Source organism: Vanacampus margaritifer, chromosome 10 (genome assembly GCF_051991255.1).
Source record: "Vanacampus margaritifer isolate UIUO_Vmar chromosome 10, RoL_Vmar_1.0, whole genome shotgun sequence".
Taxonomy (NCBI): domain Eukaryota; kingdom Metazoa; phylum Chordata; class Actinopteri; order Syngnathiformes; family Syngnathidae; genus Vanacampus; species Vanacampus margaritifer.
Window position 1 is genome coordinate 14,853,333 of NC_135441.1, and position 19,445 is coordinate 14,872,777.

Genomic DNA, 19,445 nt, shown 5'->3' on the forward strand with positions numbered 1-19,445 from the left:
CAGCCAGCATAGTACTTAGAGGGTTATTTATAATAAATGTTACATAAAATAAAAAAAATTCACACACTAAGAACTTTTTTTTTTATTCTACAAGGTGAAACATGAGGAATAAAACTGTGGAATGTTCTGTCAAGAGGGCCTTTGGCAAAATACAGGATATTTTTCATGTTTATGACACTGATCAGAATTAGTTATGAGCAGCACGGCGCATGCAGCAAATCGGCAGGCTTCCTTGGAGTTGGCACGTGTTGTTGTTCTCCAGTGATTGAGGATTTTCTTCAGGTACTCTGGCTTCCTCTCACATTCCAAAAACATGTCTGGCTACTCCAGTCCAGGGTTCTACCCTGCCTCTCACACAATGTCAATTAAGGCTCCAGTCCACCCTCCACTCAAATGAGGACAAGTGTTGCAGAAAATTGATGGATGAATAAGTAATGTACACATATCAAGGGAGTTCATTTATAACAGTGTATGCACATTTTAATTCTTAAACAATGTATTTCTGATAAGACAAGAAAAACATTTGAAAACAGGCTATTAAATACCACTTATCAAAAATAGCACAATACAATCTGGTAAATAAAATTGAAACTATATTACAGCAGATTCAGTTACTTGCATCATTTTGTGTCATCAGGACTAGCAAAGCCCCAACACGCAAGTAAACAAGGCTGTGTCACCTCATTTGGTGTCCATGAAACGTATGTCCATGATGAGAAGTGTGTGTCTGGGCAGCGGTCTGGGTGCTGGCGACAACACTTTCATCACTTGCGCTTGTGTGTCCACATTGGTCACCACAATAAAGCCACACACGGGACTCTCCACGATTCCCTTTCTTGCCCCCTCGTCTCCATCCTCTGCACTGCTCACACTCAGCACGTGATAGGTGAGGTCTCTTCCTGGTGTCACGGGGACCATCTTCAGTTGAGTGTCATCCTGAGACATTCCCAATGGCAGGCACGAGTCTGGGATGGAAGGTGCCCCGATTTTATAGATGCGGACGTCACAGAAACGCACTTCGAATGAGAAAGGGTAGAAGGACACTCCGCGGAAACCGTAGAAGTATTCCCGGATTTTATCATCGCGAGCCTCGCGTCGGCACTCTTTGGAACGCTCGACCACTCCCCCTGATTTAGGAAGGAGCACGACGCGGACAAAATGAGGGAGGTCTCGTTTGAGTTCATTGTATAGCCTCTCGTGGTCCAGCACCAGCACTACGTCCACCTCGAAGGCAGAGGCACAGTGGACCAGAGCCTGGTAGCCCGAGCCCTTCACCCAGCCACATGTGTTGATGATGCAGCCGCCGACGCTGGCTTTCCTGTTCACCTCACAGCGCTGAGAAAACACATCTGCCAGGCAGGATGTCAGCTTGTGGGACATAACAAATATTTCAGGTCATTGGAGTGAACAGAATTGATATGAAAAATGAGATGATGGCAAATCATTTAAAAACATTTTCTACCATTACAACATACAATTCATTATGTTTAGTTTTTTTAAATAAATCTTTCCGAGAGGGTAAGTAAAAAATGAACAACTGAGATGATGGGGTTGCATAAATGTGCACACCCTCATAACTGGGATGTGTCTGTGTTCAGATTTGACCAATTACATTCAAACACGTTAAGTGGGAGTCAGCACACATCTGCCACAATATAAGATACCTCTGATGAACCACAAATACATTTCAGAAATTCAAGTAGGCTTTTCCTTTCTTTCTTTCTTTTTTTGCTTTGTGTTGTGCTCACACTGACTGGTAGTTGAAACTGCTCATAATTTTCGCCACTATGACAAAAAAAATAAAAATAATCCACCCTTTTAGTGATGAGCATCGTTGTGTTTGTGCCAAACAATCCTTTCAGAAATAAGGCCAAAACATTGTACCTTGGTTTCATCACTCAGAAAATACAATTTTCCTTCAAATTTCATGTATGTTTTTGCGAAATGTAATTGGGACCAGGAATATAACAAAATCCTTGTTGTTGACACAAAAGTTCTATTTTTTTATGTCACGCAATTATTATTATTTTTGAACAGAGGTGTGCAGACTTTGTATAGCCAATGCAGCAATAGAAAATTGAATTGAATTTGGCTTTTTAATTAACATCCTCATGTTTGGTCTTGTTCTCACCTTATTGTAAAGTTTAATGTTGGTCCCTGGAGAAGTTGAGCCAAAGTGGTAGACCAAAGGAGCCTGGACTGAAAAGCCCTCTTCAACATCTGCTGGACGCTCGATGCACAGTGCTGACACTGTCCCTGGCACTGACACCTTGAGAAAAAGTTAAGTACTTCAAATTACATACATTATGATATCTCAGTAGAGAGAATATGTCACTGTTTAAAACTAATGAATAAACTGCATACTCTCCCGTATAAAATATCAGAATTCTTGAAGAATGCCGAAAAGATTATACAATGAAAATTAATAATATTAAAATACTAGTGACAAAAATGGTCGAATATATCTTTTTTAATGTGACGACTAACTTCAAATTCCAATTAGAAGAGATAATCCTCAAAGTTAAGGCTGAATCCCTTTTTCTTCAGGTTTTTCTGTATGCATTAACATAATAAATAGTTGCATGACATTAAAGAATTTAAAAAGCACAATTTACGAAGGTGACTTGCCTTCAGCAATCCTTGATCTTCACTTCCTTATTGGAAACACCTACGTCATGTGACAACCATTTTTGAGTAATTTTGTTGTATATTGTTTTACTAAACGCTAGTTAACTTTATTTTAATATTTGGAAGAATTTAAATAATGTTACTTAAAACCTTTCATGTATAGTTAAAGGTTTAATGTTGGCAACAGTTTAACTTTTAATTTTATATTATTTTTAATGGGAAATTAGTGTTACAAATAAAAACAAATATTGACCACAGCCCCAGAAGAAGTTGTGTTAACTAGGAACTTGGAGGTTCCACTGTATTATTTTTTCATAGCCAAGGAATCTGAAATTTAAAAATAGTGCTGTTCCTTTTTCACGCAGAATAGGTGTGTCCGGAAGGTGCAACAGTTACAAACATCATATTATGTTTCAACTAATGACAGTAATGTGCATCCCTATTCATCATACCCCGCTCTGGCCGACATCCAGTTCCACCAGCGTAGGCCGTCTACCCACTCTCACAGCATAGCTCAGTAAGAGTCGACACACTGTCGACTTGCCCACGTCTGTCGGTCCCGCCACCATCACCTAGGAAAAAGGAAATGATTACATAAACTTAAACCACTCTTTGAGTAGCAAAGACATAAAGTTTAATTCATTCTGTGACCACATGCGTCACTCAAAACACTTGTCTCATATCACCTTTCTCCATTGGAACAAATCAAAATCCATTAATTCGTTCCAGCCACCCCACAAAATTGTGTTTGTTATTTAATACGAAATATAGCACGCTATATTGTACTTGATAGAAACATAGTTACATAAATACTTTTTGCAACATATTTAGTTTCATCTCCATCTTCATTATTTTATCTATTAATATGTCCACGGGTCTGAGCGACAGCTAGACCCTCGAACGACTAATTGGTCGAGTCACTACATTTCAAGACACCAATGTATTCCCTATTTTGTAATACAGTATAAAACACTTGTAGGGCTTTGTTTATATGACTGGATATTCAACTTACCCTTGGCCCTCTCTCATTGTCCCGCTCGGCCTGTTTTCTCATCTGTTCCAGCGCAGCATGTGTGTTCAGATAGAGCAGCATGGGAGTATCTTTTGACACATAAGCCACCTAAAGTAATGAGAGAAAGAAGCTGAGAATACTGAGCATGATAAAAGGCCACAAGCATAAAGCCAAGCAGAGCGATCATCATGCTGACCTCTGGCTTCCCGTATAGGTTCACACTGCAGCCTTGCCAGGTGAATACTGCGATCTTGGAGCCTGCTCCAAAAGTGTACTTCTTGTTCCGGTTCAATTCTGAGCCAAACACTTCTGCCATTCCTGTGAGGAGTTCCAACTCAACCTGCTCTGCAGTCTCCCCGGCCTCCACCTCAAAACGAAGTTCAGTCTCCCTCTCCAGGTCATATCTGGTGCCGATTTTGCCCGGTTGCAATGGATCGTCACTTGTCTTTTCTACTCCTTCTGTTGCCATGATAATGCTAAAAATAAGAAAAATGTAAAATTTGTTAACATATATATATAGAGAGAGAGAGGGAGATCAAATGCGTAGATACACACCTAGTTTGGCTGTGATTAATTGTATTTGCGAAATTTAGAGATAGTATAACTTGACGATGCTGACCAAACGTCTGCCTGTTATAAACTGAAAAACAATACACATATAAAATAGCAACCTGAGCATTATGCAAGTTTCTTTGCATGATATTTTTGTTAAAAACGCTACTTTATCTCGTGTGGAGTCTAAAGCAATTGCTAACCGCTAAACTAAACACAAAAAAATGCGACACTAACGTTACATATTGTCTATTATTTCAAGTCCATGCGTCAACAATAACCCAAAATAAATATAAACCCACTCATATACATTAAAGCCATACTTACATGCGTATTTACGAACTATAACGTGTTTTTGGGTTTCAATCCCTGTCGTGGCGGTAGTGTGGTTGTGTGAAGGTCGCGTGTTGATGACGTCATGCAAACAACCACTAGGAGGCGATTGTGTGAGGGGATTTTTTTTTTTTTTAAATGTAATGTTACCTTTCTGTACTTGGTTAACGTGTTCGATTAAAAAATATATCACTGACTCTTTTAACTCCATTTTTCATTCTAAAAAATATATAGTTAAAATCAACTGCCCACCAATAGTATTTTGTCTACATTTATGCACCATTAGGTAGTTTTGGACTTGTCCGGTATGCTGTTTCGTCACAAGTCCTAAAACGCAATCCAATAAAATACAAAATACAAACACATTTCAAGATTTTATTTAGCAAAAAACAAAATACCACATATGCCAACGTGGGACACACAAAACGCTCAACTGTGTGGAAACGGAAGTGGTGCTCTAAAATAATCCAGTAGATGTCGCCAAGTGTTCATATGTGCGGGCTGGAAAAGCTTGGTTCATCAGAGGAGAGACTGTAAGCATCCAGTTTGGTCCCTCCTCGTCATTCTGCTTCCACAAGCCACACCCATGAAAAATGACCTGAATGAGAGAGATGATGAGTCTTCTTTAGACAACAGTATTAAAATGTATTATTTAGGACTTGAAGAGGTAGCTGTTAAGACAACAACCTGGGGTGCCCTGTTTTATGTGTAATTGACAAAGTGTATTTTCCTTGCAAAATAAGATTTTTAGTTGAAATGTTTTTTGTCCAATTATGTCACAGCTGAAATAAATCAAATGTCACACCAAAAAAGTACTTTCTTTAACTGAGAGAGAAAACAGAAGATAGAATATACCCTTGGCGTCGACCAGAATCCTTACATTTCCAAAAATGCATGTTAATTGAGTCATGAACATTCCATCGTCAAAGAGAGCAAGCCATTTTCAACACGGTTATATTGACTAATGAGCACTTTTATCTTTCAAAAGGACAAACCTTCACTTTGCATCTAGTCAGTACTGACAGCCTCCTGTAGAGCAGAAACTACAACATCAGGTTCTGGAAATTTGAGTTTACGAGGGGGCCCCTTTTTTATTCCCGTCCAGAGAGATGTCTCTGTTGACATGAGACACAAAGAAAGATGGTAGATAATTAATATTATTCATTAGGGTGGCACAACAAATTGCAAAAATAATGGCACGTGCAATATATGTATGACAAAAATGTGCAATAAATGAATACTCTCATATGGAATTGCATGCTTTTATCAGTCTGAGAACAGTATCTAGGGGCATTATTAATAACTTATACAGTATATTCAACTGAATATAAGTTGAAAAGGATTTGCATGTCATAGCATTTTGTTTTTATTAACATTTTACACAACATACAAACGTCATTGGAATTGGGGTTTGTATTTTTATTTTGACAAGGCTTGGGATAGTTGGGACTGACTATTTCATGACAATCATGTTGGAATGCATGTTGGTATGACAATAACATTTCTCGAATCAAACACAGGGTGGACTTTAAGTTGCCTTAATGTCAAATCAATTTTCCAATAAGAAATGTAACATTGATAAAGTAATCCCAAATCCAATTAAATAATTGCCCAAACGACATTCTAAGTATTATCTTAATTCTTAATCATGCAAGGATAAAAATATATAGCACAGTTAATCAAGTCCATTCCCTTAGCTCACCTTTGCCTCCATCTATGAGTGTGATCTCAAAGCTTTTCCCGCGGGGCTTCTCAGGGTTGAGGACCACAGTCAGTTTAGGGCATGCAGCCAAAAGGGCGGCTTTCACCCCCTCGGCATTACGCCCATACACTCGTCAGCTCTTACTGCCAAATAACACATAATCACGAAGATGTTAGTGTAGTTAGCATACCACTTTTTTTCAGCCTGAGCATGAGAACAAGTACTTATGCTTGAGTAGTTGGCAATATCAAGTATGTGATGACGATGCCATTATGTCCAGCAATTGTGATGAAATTGTGTTTTCTTTCTAACAAATATTAATTTTAAAAAAACACACAAAATATAAACTTGTCATGAACATAGGATAAGTTTCACTCAAATATAAAAGTTTTGGGTACAACGTGGTTTCACTGTACATGTTTGTGTATATCTTGAAAGTTTTCATGTCTTGAATAGCTTAAATTATAATGTTTTATTTTTTTCCTTTACATGTTCTATTTTGTGTTTAACTGTTTTGTAACTACATGAAGTACAGTGTGAAGCACCTTGCGTATGAAATGTGATATATAGCTGTCTTGCCTTGTGTAGATATGATACAGGCATGATCAACCAGACCTGCAGACCACAGTTGTGTAAATTTACAAAGTTAGACCCATCCATCTATCCATCACTTATCCGGAGTCGGGTCGCAGGGACAGCATCTTTAGCAGGGAAGCCCAGACTTCCCTCTCCCCAGCCACTTCAACCAGCTCCTCCGACGGGATCCCAAGGCGTGCCCAGGCCAGCCGAGAGACATAGTCTCGTCAGCGTGTCCTGGGTCCTCCCGGTGGTGGGACATGCCACTGTCCAGGAGGCATCTGAACCAGATGCCCGAGCCACCTCAACTGGTTCCTCTTAACGCGGAGGAGCAGCGGCTCGACTCTGAGTCCCTTCCGGATGACCGAGCTTTTCACCGTATCTCTAAGGGATAGCCCGGACACCTTGCGGAGGAAGCTCATTTCGGCCGCTTGTATCCAGGCTCTTGTTGTTTCGGTCACGACCGACAGCTCAACAGCAGTTACAAAGTGAGACCATCATATCAAATCCTGATTAAATATATAAATTAATAGACTACCTGCACATTGTATCTTGGTCTGAATTTTCTACACCAGCTCTTGACAAAGGTCATTTATGTATTTTAAGTCACATAAATGCTTACCAGTGTTCAATAACCACTCTTTGGCCTTTCAGCACAGGCACCTCTTCTTGTCCTTTTGCCTCCTTGGTGGGGTTGTTATTCTTCTTCTCCTCCTCATCCTCAGCTTTGCGCTTGGTCCCACGGCGGCCTGGAGACACCACCATGTAATCCACACACGTTTTTTTTAATATCGAGAATAAGCATGTTTTGCTAGTTCATATTTTACTGAATAACATACAACAAAACGTACGTAGTACTTCGAAGAATGCAATGGCGACAAAAATCTACCAACAACGTAAACCAGAATAGCGTAACATTTGTTAAACGATTCTTATGGTGTAAACTATAGAGGCATTTTTAGAAATAAAATATAAATGAGGATACGACCAACCTGCTGCAGACGCCATTGTTGTTATGAAACTTTCGCGGGTTAGCGGACTGAACTAACATTAGTTGAAGGGGTGTGGATGAAACCATTACTAAAAATTTCATTTCATTTTTAGTATTGGTTTAGCCAATACTAAAAATCACGGAACTCTAGCTGATATCTTACATTGCGTTCAAACTTTACACCGGGAATTCTCAAAGTTTTAAAAAAAAATTAGAGATCCCTATCCCCATGGTCACATTACAATCTCGGCAATTCAAATAAGGCCTGAAAACTTTATTGTTCACTACAAATCTTAAGTTTATCTTTTAAAATATCTTTGTATCTTCACTATGTTCGGGTTGATCTTGCTTTTCATCTTTTGATTTAATCTTGTTTTTAATTTCTTTGTCCTTGTAAAGTAGTGGATTTGTCTTGATCATGAGTGGTGCCAATAAACTTGCATTGCCTCAAAATCCTAAAGCTAATTAAACATAACAGTTGGCAAATTACGATGAAGATAACGACACGGTGTAAGAAATTAATGAATTAATTACAAATAAATATTTTTAGGGCAGCACGGTGGCTGACTGGTTAGCACGTCCGCCTCCCAGTGCAGAGGACGTCAGATCGAGTCCGGGCTTCGGCCTTCCTGGGTGGAGTTTGCATGTTCTCCCCGTGCTTGCGTGGGTTTTCACCGGGTACTCCGGTTTCCTCCCACATTCCAAAAACATGCATGGCAGGTTAATTGAACTCTCCAAATTGTCCCTAGGTGTGAATGTGAGTGTGGTTGTTCGTCTCTGTGTGCCCTGCGATTGGCTGGCAACCAGTTCAGGGTGTACCCCGCCTACTGCCCGAAGCCAGCTGGGATAGGCTCCAGCACCCCCGCGACCCTAGTGAGGAAAAGCGGCCAAGAAAATGGATGGATGGATAAATATTTTTATTGTTCAGGCTGCAGTTAGAAAAAGGACCTCAACTATTGTTTGAATTACAGTATTCAAATTTTCTGTCAGTGCTAATGGACTCCAACACCTCATTCAATGTTATTTCATTAAATATGTTGGCATTCATTTAGATATGATATCACAGCTCTGATTAAGTTGCTTCATCTTGCTAAGTGTCACCCTTCTGGTTATTGTAACAGAAAATCTGTGTGTAAAAACGTTAGTAGCACAGATGAATACAGGGCTGTTGTCCTTTTGTTACTTGTAGTAGGTAATCCATAAATGTCCACGTGTGTTGAACAGCTGACGTATGATATCCAAAAGATGGAACAATGCACAAGAAAATCTTCCAACTTGTGCCAAGTACCAGATGGATGTGCCCAATTACAGTACTTCAAATCCAAAAGCAAATACCATATGGGGTTGCTTCTTACCCAGGATGTGGCACTGACATTTATAGAAACTGTGTAAATGTAAATGTTTGACGACGTCAGAGGGCACGACTGTGCCAACAAACAAAGGCTGTCAAATCTCCCATAGCGAGGCGGCGTGTCTGACTCACGCGTGCTAATAATCTTTGTCGTTTTTGTTTTCTCAACAAACAATTCCACATTTACACTTTTACTCGTCTCAGCGTCAATTTTTTTTTTTTCTGTGGTAGCTGTTGCGCACGTGAGTTTAAATCACAGGAGCCACGTGCCCTCCTCTTTTCCCTAATTGAGGCCTTCTGATGATGGTGCTCCTGGTTGCCTATACCTTTTCGGTTAATTGATTTGTTTGAAGGGATGTTTAGTTTTTCTTTTCTGTGTAGAGAAATGAATTATTCATTCATTCAATAGGTCAAAACATTCTGATATTTAATACTAGTGATAATTTTTCAATTGTATTGCCCAACTCTTTTTTCCAACTTCATAGTCATGCTTAACAGTTAACAGTTGAACCTGTATTATTTTGCCCTTCAATTGATTTAAACAAAGACTTAAAATGAGGGAGTTGTCAGTTTTACTTTGCATTTTTGTTAATTTATTGCAAATTTATCCTAAATCAGGGTTATTTGTGTTCTATTTTGAACTGAAGTTCTTTATTGTGCGGTGACTGTTCTGCCTTCTGTTAAAAATAGGTAAGGTATTTCTTCAACATTATTTATTATTGGCTCTAATGTACTGGTGGTATTTGTTACTTGGTATCGGTATCCGTGAGTACTCAGGAGTTGAATACTCGTACTGGCATTGGCCTGAAAAAAAGTGTTATCGAACATACAGTAGTTGTGTAATGTTTGTGATACACAGTAGCTCTTATATTGGGTCTCATTGGATGTCGTCAATATTTTATTCAGGTTAATTGACAGCCAGTAGGAGCCATTGACACCAATGTGCCAACGTGTCAGTTTGTCTTATCCAAATATGACATGTGCAAGAGTGAACGTCACCAAAATACGTCAATGACACACCAAGTCATAAGAGGAGACGCACATGTTTCAAGCGTCTGCATGTGAGTGAGAGCGAGAGAGACAGAATTGGTGTCCAGACAAAGAATGAGTGACAGCATAAAAAGCACACACAAAAGAGAGAGAAAGAAAGGCCAGGGGAAAAATAGCACAGTCATTTTGGAAGACAGGGAGTGGGTGCTGTATGCGCACGTCATATGAGTGAGATGCCTTCCTCTTTGCTAATGGCATTTACGTTCATAGTTGTGATACTAAATTTGGGGGGGAGGCATTTACAGAATGTGTCCTTTTTTATTTTTTTTAATTTTTTTTTTTTTTTTTTCTTCTTCTGGAGAGCGCAGTATTGTTCATTCGGTAATTTTACCGATTTGACATGTCATCATCATTGCTCTCTCCTTTTTATTTTTATTTTATTTATTTTTTATTTTTTTGTATGTGGGTGAGCATGTGTACGTGCATGTGTATGTGTGCGTGCGTGTGAGTGTGTATTCATAAAGTTCACCTAAAACCTATTAAAAAATCCCATACCGTTCACCTAAAACGAACATTTCAGAACCCAGCCAGAGCCGAGAGGCCGTCAGGAGACCCCAGGAAGGACCAAAGAAAAGAAAAGAAAGTGAAACCCAGCAGCGACCACACACCACCCACCGGGCCACCAACCAGAGTCCTTCACCAACCCTACAAACATCCAAATTCCAGAATGTGTCCTTAATAGCACACAGGAAGCTTTGCGAAACCAAACACCTAATTTTTCTGAAATGGGAACAAATATATGTATAATCACAACAGAATGTTGTCAGTGGGAAGTGGCCAATGAGCTAACATGTCACAGAGGAGAGAGCGCAGAGTGTCATCAGCAGGGCACAACAGAGAGAGTGGAAGACTCACAGAAAGCTGTAGAAGTGGACGTCCTTGGAAGTGTATTGGTTAATATTGGGTCAGTTAATGGATCAAACAGCTGTTGGGAATTTTGCTGTTCGGTTCCTTGTTCGAGAACAGCGAGTTGGACAACAAGTACGGAAACATTGACCAGTGCTTTCATGTATGGAGGTCAAATTTATAAAAGTTATAGTTCATTTTAGGTTTATCCTGAAATGTTACCCCACAGCCCACTATCTCTTTTTTCTGAGTAGTGTGCATGTCTTGCCCATACTGTAGTTCAATAAGATGACGGACCAATTTTAGCTTATATGATTCTCATCACTTTTCATTAGTAGTACGCTTCTGAGGTGGCATCAAAACACAAAACTCCTTTAGATGCTTACTAAGTCTCACAAGATTTGCATTTGAACTGCCATTTCGTCTTTGAATTACGGTACTTTGATGGTGTTCAAGTCCAAAAGTTCCACTTTCCATAGAAAGTTGTTGTTCCTGTGCCATATTTTAGATGTGTGTGTGTGTGTCACTATCACATTTGAATCAGCAATATCACAGTTAGGATTCTGTTGAGGGGGTGTGTGAACTTCAGGACAAGTTATCGCCTCATCTATACGATGTGTGCCCGAATCAGCCCCATCTTTGAATCACACTTTCGCTTCGCCCAACCATAACACACTTTTGGACATCTCATATACTTGATATAGCTCCAATCTGTAAGTGTGAATGGTCTTGCAATTGGTCAGCTTTATCAGATACAAACATACCGTCACATGAATAGCTCATAGCTAATAAGTGGACTCTCGCACAACAAACACGATGAAGGACAAACAGTTGAGTCATTTCACTACTGTAATCTTGCAGTTAAAACTTATCTCTCACAAGTGATGTTAACATCAAGATTTATTTTAACATCATTTTTGTTGATGTGACATTGTTTTTATTTCATTGAACTCTTTATTTGAACCTAATGATTGTGCCCGATGTCTAATTGCAGCCCTTTATTGCCACCTATGAAACAGACTCAGCAACTTAAAGCAGAGAAACAAAGAAACTCCCACTCACATATGTCCTGATAATTCCTTTATTAAAAAAACAAACAGAAAAAGAATACAAATAAATGTTTCTACCAGCTTTCCATTGAAAAACACAGAATTACATGAGTTATCAGATCAAATACAAAAACAGTTTGGTGCAAAATTGACAATACATTTGACAAATGGCTAAAGTGCTATGGAAGTTGTCTAATTAAATAAAGCTCTAAATGTTGATATATGGAAAGTAAATAATACATAAATAAAACTATAGCAAATCTCAAAATGATTCTCCAAATTTGGAAAAGTTTCAGACACACAAACAGAAGTGCAACAAAAATCTCGTACTCTCCTCCTGATCAAAGCTAATAATCGAATGCAAAAACAAACAAAACATTCATGATTTGATTTCTTTGACTTTACCGGTCAATTTAGCTTCCGTGTCCATCACTCAAGACTACTGAGTGAAAAGGGAAAAGTAAAACTCGGCGACAGCAGTGCAGACAAGCGCGTGATGTTTGACGTATGTCGTGTGATGCGTGTTTCAAGTTCCTCAAGTTGTTCCAAGTTGCATGTACTGTACAAGTGTGGGCGGCCGGGGCGCTGACATCTCTGGGATGACACAAGACTCGCCATCTCAGAGACGAGAGGCGCTCTTAGCTGCAAATCCAGCTCTTAACATTTTATTTTTATTTTGCAATCAAATCATTTGTCTCTCCTTCTAGTCTGTTGTCCGTGCTAAGATACTTTTCTGCAACTTGCCAGTAATGCCTGAAGAGGGTCTTCTGCCCAGATTTAGTCATAACTGTTTTAATTTTCCTTATTTCCTCAGTAAAGCTTTGTGAGTGTTATCGCAATTTCTGCCAAGTGTCTGTAATCAATGATGTTTTTAAAGTCTTATGTCATGTCCGGTGAACTCCAGGTGGGCTGTTTGGTGGGGGCTTTGTGGTACCGCCCTTCAAGATAGTATAAGAAGGTTGTGAGTGTCTGTTATCGGGGTACTTGTGAGAGGCTGCAGCCTCCATCTGGAACTCACTTGTGCCCGGAATATTCTGTAAAAATAAAACCTTAGGAGGAACTGTTCATCGATCTCCAGCCTGTATTCAGATAATCAACATTCTCTCTACCCGAAAGACAATGAACACGCGGAAGAAAAAAGCTGATCTTCCTTACATGCCATATAAACAATAGTCATTTTTATTCCAATTTATTTCCAGTAGTCAACTCTCTGAATTTTGGAGTATTGCTCTTGCATTGCTGTTTTTTTTTTCTTGTGTGTGCAGTCAGGTTTCAGCCTCAGCCTGGTAAAAGCAAGCCAAGTTCAACAAGTGATTTTTAATGATCTGTATGTGAATACATTGAATAATCAACATCTCTGGTGCGTATGATGCATTTCATTAACATTTTCTGTTTTAGCCACGCTTATTAGATTGATTCTGAACTGATTGTGATGATCTCCGTAGTATTGGTTTCTATAATTGTGATAAAGGTGGTATTAAGAGTATGAAGGTACACCTAATGGAATATCAGACTTGAATCACCACATCTACTCTTGAAAAGAAACAGTATATAAACCAAACTATTGGGACACATGTCCTGATAATAATTTTCTTCTATTTTCACTTCTTGCAAAAGTCAGGACTGTGTGCTCAAAGCTTTTGGTCTTCATTCGTCTAGTACATAAAAGCAGCTGTACAGATGTTGGTAGATGTTCATGTAGAAAACACTTCTAGATAAGAAGGTAGAATTGCTGCATAGATTGCTGCGTCATAAACAAATGCATGCCCCTCCAATTTACTGTGCGTTGGGCTTTTTGCCATCTATCACAGTCTCCATGATATGATCCCCGTTATTGTCAAGGCTGCACATGTTCGTAAGCAGCAGCCACATCAACAATAAAAATTTGCCTTACATCGCTTCAACTTATATCTGCTTTTGAAAACAGATTTGAGCTCCCTCGCCTGTTTCCTGTCATTGCGTACCGCCACCTACTTGCAACTCAAGGAGGTGACTCAGAGGGATCAAGATCCCTAGTTTGGATTTGAAAAGAGCAGGACGGAGGAATGAGAGAGGAAAGAAAGGTTGAGGGAATGGTGGATTCAACCAAAAAGTAAATGGAAGGAGAAAGCGACCAAGCAGAAGGAGAAGGGGGGGAGGAGGGCTGGATTGGTGGCAAAGGATGAGAATGAGGGTGCGAAAGCTGGATTGTCGTAGCCTGGGGGGCACTCGGGCTCAAAGCAGCGGATGGCGGCATCTTCGTTGCCGTAGTTGTCCCAGTACTCTTCTGGGTTGAGCTTAGGTAGAGCCACTTCGTCATCGGATAGTTCATACTTGGGAGGAAATGAGTCAAATCGGGTTTTGGGGAAAAACTGTGGCTTTTCTCCAGGGAATGTCTTCCCCGTCTCTGTGCTCTTCTGGTGATTGAACTTGGAGGAATACATGGGCTTATTCTTGGAGAGCCACCAGCGGGTTTTGGTGCTGAAGGTGGTCGTGGTGGTTCCAGATATGGAGCCAGGGTCAGGGATTGGGCAGAGGGCAAAGTCCAGCTCCCGGAGGAATCTGAGATCTTGCCCGCGACGCTGCGATGGCGACGAGCAAATCAGCTCGGAGGAGGAAATGCGGGCCTTGCGGAACCACTCCCACAAGGTACGAGCCTCGCAACCACAGGACCAAGGGTTGCCATTGAGACGGAGGAAGTTAATGCCCTGTGTGTCCTTCATAGCTTGGCCTGGGAGCTCAGCCAGGGAGTTGTTGAACAGGTAAAGAATGGAAACGCGGCCCAGGTCGCGGAAGGCGCGACGGTTGACCTGCCTGATTCGATTGTCGTGGAGAAGGAGGCGGTCCAGATTGACCAAGCCTCGGAACACATTCTCAGAGAGGACACGGATGCGGTTGCTATGGAGGAATAGGTGGGTGAGGTTGACCAGATCTGAGAACAGGTCATCCTGCAGGAAGTGGAGTTGATTCTCCTGGAACAATTTGAAAACATCTTGTAAGGAAAAAAAATGTCATTGAGATTTGGATCATAGATTTGGATAGAGATTGCGCTTACAGGTAAAAGCATAAACGTAAGAATAATTAGCAAATATTTGTCAAAAAAGAGGTTTCAAGCTGTTTAATGTTACTCTTAGCTCGAGGTTAATGTCAAACTCAACATAAAACTACCTTAATGCTAATTAGCATATATTGTATGTGAAAGTGCTGCTACCTTTTAAGCAATGTTTATGTGTTCAACAGTGCAGCAATAAAACAATAACACCCTATAATGTAATTCCTGAAAATGTAATAAAATATGCACTTAACTCAACTTAATTTCACCAATAATGTTATAAAAAATAATTTTAAGGAAATTATTAGATTATAAAGTATCACCTGAAAAAAAAAACAACAACACAAAAACTCTAATTTAACAGTGAACTTAACACGTCTTTGATTGTTTAACAATAATTAAATAAAAAAAAGAACTGTAACACTTAGAACTTCCACAAGTCTTTGCTGCAGAGCAGTTCAAATTAAGTGGGCGGGGCTTACTTGGATTAACTCTCTGCAGAGTTGGTTTAACACTAAATGAATCAACTCTGTCAAATAACTCCAACACTGACCTCCATTTAAATCAGACCGTGTTAAAAATACACTTTGGGGGTTGAAATCAACTCTCAAACATTTAACACCAACATTTTAACACTCCTTTTGCTGTGAATGTTAACAGTCTTAGATTCTCACAACACAAACTGTACGTTATCTGTAAAAATTTTATTACGATATCAGTCAAGATTTTTTTATTATATTATTGGGTTTTATTATATTTTTGTTTGAGTTAAGTGCAAAATGCAAATGTTATTACATTTTCAGGAAATTATTACATAATAGGTTTTCCTTTGAAAGGGTCAAAGTATTTATGAGGACGTATCCTTGCTTGCCTTGAATTTCTCCATTGTGGGGCAAATAGGAGAATCTCCTCTGATTAATGAAAACCTTCATTGCATGTTCAAAATGTATACAGTGTGTATTAAAGCAATCTTCACCTGCAAGTAGAGAAACTGCAGACTGTACAACTTGTGGAAGAGGTCATGGGGTAGCATGGCAAGCTTGCATCGGTGCATGTGCAGACTCTGCAGCTTCTCCAACCCCCGGAAAGCTCCGCCTTCGAGGCGCCTCAATGTGGGGTTGTCACCCAGGTCCAACTCTTCCAGCACCCTGAGGTTACTGAAGGCCCCGGCCTCAATCCATGTGATGTTATTGCCATAGAGCCAAAGCACCTGTTGTAGGATGAAGAGGAAGGAAAATGGTAGTTTGTCCTTCCAACAATGCAATGAAACTACACTCTGGTCGTGCACGCTTACCTGGGTTTCAAAGCCAAAAGAATCTGCTCGGAGCTCTGTGATACGGTTGTTTTGGAGGAACACACGTTGTGAGTCGTAGGGCACGCCGGCTGGAACGAGGGTGAGGTTCTGGGACTGGCAGCTGACTGTCATGGGCGTAGGGTAGCACACGCAAAGCCTGGGGCATGCAGCCACATTGCTGGGCTTTACCACCACCAGCCACAGGATCAGCCACAGACATAGTCCACCTAGGAAGAATTGGAAAAACAAAACAAACAAAAGAGATTATCAACAAACACACAATACAATAGTGGCGGGATTCAGTGCTTCTTGAAAAAAATAAGGCCAATAGATTTGGATATATAAAAAGGTGTTGATTTCAACTCTTGGCCTCATCCTACTGTTTTTTTTGCAGCCTTTTGTAACCACTGATTCTTTGTTTTTTTTATGTGCTCTCATTCGTGACTTGTTCTTTGAGCCTTATGCATAATTAAACATGGCAGAAATCCTTCAACCGTTCATATCTACTAGATCACTTTACAGCTACAATGCCAGAGTTACATAACTCTAAATGTGAGCTGTGCAGCGTCAATTAATCTTTTTTTTTTTTTTTAATGCATACATACATAAATCTACAAAAAAAAACACGTTAATTAATCCATTGAGTTTACAATACGGATGTCCTAGAAAAAGAACCTCTCCGTTGATGAGTTTCCTAAGCAGAGGTCACACGTTAAAGCAGTAACTTGACCCAGATCAATTTCACTGCCGCTTCAGTTACTCCCCTGTTTCTTGGCACAGCTTGGATGACGGCACACAAAGAAGACTACGGTGGTAAAAGTAAGACTCATTAATTGATGATGAACATCCCATTCATCTGTTGTACGCAAGATTTTCCACTGGCTCACCCATTGACCTCTCCACAAGTTGAACCGTTATCTATGCCAGACCTTCAGGATCAAGACTGCGATTTCAAGTGGAATAAGACACCCATCCGAAATCTTGGTTAGTCTTATTTACTGCATGGCAAATTAAGCTCAGTATCAAGATTGCATAAGGATATAGTATATGGAGGAACTGGACAAATTTGCAGAAAGGTACAAAAAAAAAGATAATTAAATAAAAACTCACTGGCATAAACAAGATAAACCTGCACGTCATAATGACATCCAATACAAGAACAACAATATGTACTACGTCAACAATATAGCTACACTAGCACTCAAAAGTTGTGGATGACTTAGAAATGTCATTTAGTTTGCACATTGTTTTGATCAGCTCTTGTAGTGCAACTAATTGTATTGTACAAATGTGACCATGATATCAATTTAAGCACAGATGTGTATGATATGTACGATGGAAATCGCAGGTAAATTTAAGAAAACAAAACAAAGAGCAAAAAAAAGTTGTTGTTTTTTATTCTGTCATGAGAAAACGTTTATTTATATATTTATGCGTGAATTTGTAGCATTGCTGAATGTTAATTGAAATTGTCATGTAAAGTTTCAAAATAAAAAATCCCACCCTAGTAAATACACAAAAAATAGTGTACTTTAAATCAAAGCGCTGTTATTGAGAAATTAACTAAAATGGAAGCCAAACAAACCGCATAATACATAAGAATACAACAATGTTGAGTACACAGCAACTCACTCTTGAAGTTGTGGGCTGTTCTGGAGCTCCTCGCGGTCCAGCGAGTCTCCATGGCGAGTAAAACCGAAAGCGAGTTAGCCTGCGCGGCGAGGAAATAAATGCCTTGCTTGCTGCTATCTCTGCTAACGTTCGGCTCCGGGGACTGAGTCGCTGTGCCTTCACAGGGGAGTGAAACTCGGGAGTCCCCGCAAGCTTGTTTATACTTGGCGGCGGCTTCGTCGCCCACCAGGCAGCGTAGGCAGAGTGGTGGACGCTATCATACGTCAGCCACCTGCGGTGGGAGGGAGGGAGGACACTCGCCGGAGGAAGAGCCAAGAAAGGGAGCAGCAGACAAGGTTTGGCTTCTTCCTTCTTCTGTTACCCAACAGTACAGCATCACTGAAGTGGCACAAGTGGTGGGAAGTGAGTCTTTGTTGTTATGAAGACTTTATTATTTTGGACAGGGAATTATCACTGCAGGATTTGTTTTTGAGTACCTAATAAAAAAATGAAATAGAAGAAAGGATTTTCAGCGTGTTGCAAAAGAGAGGTAAGGAATTCTTAAAACAGGCCGCTTGAAGTCGAAAGACAGAATGAAGCACACTGCACAACAATACACATCAAAACCTCATCAGGCAAGCTTGGCATCAAATTCGTGAGCAATAAATTAACACTTAACTGTTATATAATCTCAGTCAGATTCTAAAATGTTTTTTTTTTTGAAGGACAGTTTAAAATGTTTTACTTTTTTTTCTGGAGAGCTCAGTATTGTTCATTCGGTAATTTTACCGATTTGACATGTCATCATCATTGCTCTCTCTTTTTAAAATTTATTTTTTTTCTCCTGATGGCCTCATGGCTCTAGCTGGGTTCTGAAGTGTTTGGTTTAGGTGGACGGTATGGGATATTTTTTAATAGGTTTTAGTTGAACTAATGAATACACACTCACACGCACGCACACACGCACATGCACATACACGTACAAAATAAAAAAAAATGTTTAAAAAAAGTTACAAAAGAAAAGTTTGCAATGTTTGTGATGTGTGTGATGCCAGGGAACATGTTTTTATTTTTCATTTTTTTCATATTTTTTTTTTTTTTTAGACCTTCTAGAATAAAGTGTAATTGCAGATCCACAGTATCTACAGTAGGTGGCAGTTGTGATCTCATTGTCAAAGACTGGCAAAGGCGTATTAGCTCCTCTGCAGAGGAGTTTTCGATTTTTATTGACACATTATGTTTTTTATAGTCGCGGCAGATAGTTGGGGGCCGTAACAAAAAAGAATTGAGAAGCACTGGCTTAAAGACACAGTGTGTAGAAATGTTTGCCATCCAGTGGTGAACTAATTGAATTCAACAGCCCAAGTTGTAAGAATGCATTAGTGCCTCAGAGAGTGTGAGACCACATTTCGCAAGCCT

General features: G+C 39.8%; 3 protein-coding genes across 4 annotated transcripts; all 3 read right to left on the reverse strand.

Annotated features, from left to right (window-relative positions):
- Positions 1-64: 64 nt before the first annotated feature.
- On the reverse strand, positions 65-4,621 carry clp1 (cleavage factor polyribonucleotide kinase subunit 1). Of its 2 annotated transcripts, XM_077577871.1 has the most exons (7): positions 4,520-4,601; positions 4,196-4,280; positions 3,837-4,116; positions 3,641-3,748; positions 3,081-3,200; positions 2,132-2,269; positions 65-1,368 (listed from the first exon to the last, which is right to left on the reverse strand). In XM_077577871.1, the coding sequence occupies exons 3-7, from the start codon at positions 4,107-4,109 to the stop codon at positions 682-684; spliced, it is 1,326 nt and encodes a 441-aa protein (XP_077433997.1). In that variant the 5' UTR covers positions 4,110-4,116; positions 4,196-4,280; positions 4,520-4,601; the 3' UTR covers positions 65-681. The 2 variants fall into 2 exon arrangements, with proteins under 2 accessions (XP_077433997.1, XP_077433996.1); XM_077577870.1 differs by lacking the exon at positions 4,196-4,280 and having other exon boundaries at positions 4,520-4,621.
- A 265-nt stretch (positions 4,622-4,886) lies between these two features.
- Positions 4,887-8,009, reverse strand: selenoh (selenoprotein H). The gene is made up of 5 exons (XM_077578132.1): positions 7,796-8,009; positions 7,426-7,552; positions 6,228-6,370; positions 5,521-5,640; positions 4,887-5,123 (listed from the first exon to the last, which is right to left on the reverse strand). Exons 1-4 carry the CDS (start codon positions 7,809-7,811, stop codon positions 5,534-5,536), a joined length of 393 nt encoding a protein of 130 aa, XP_077434258.1. The 5' UTR covers positions 7,812-8,009; the 3' UTR covers positions 4,887-5,123; positions 5,521-5,533.
- Positions 8,010-12,108: 4,099 nt separating this feature from the next.
- Positions 12,109-18,259, reverse strand: rtn4rl2b (reticulon 4 receptor-like 2b). The gene is made up of 4 exons (XM_077577885.1): positions 18,048-18,259; positions 16,416-16,642; positions 16,098-16,331; positions 12,109-15,041 (listed from the first exon to the last, which is right to left on the reverse strand). Exons 1-4 carry the CDS (start codon positions 18,097-18,099, stop codon positions 14,172-14,174), a joined length of 1,383 nt encoding a protein of 460 aa, XP_077434011.1. The 5' UTR covers positions 18,100-18,259; the 3' UTR covers positions 12,109-14,171.
- Positions 18,260-19,445: the final 1,186 nt, after the last annotated feature.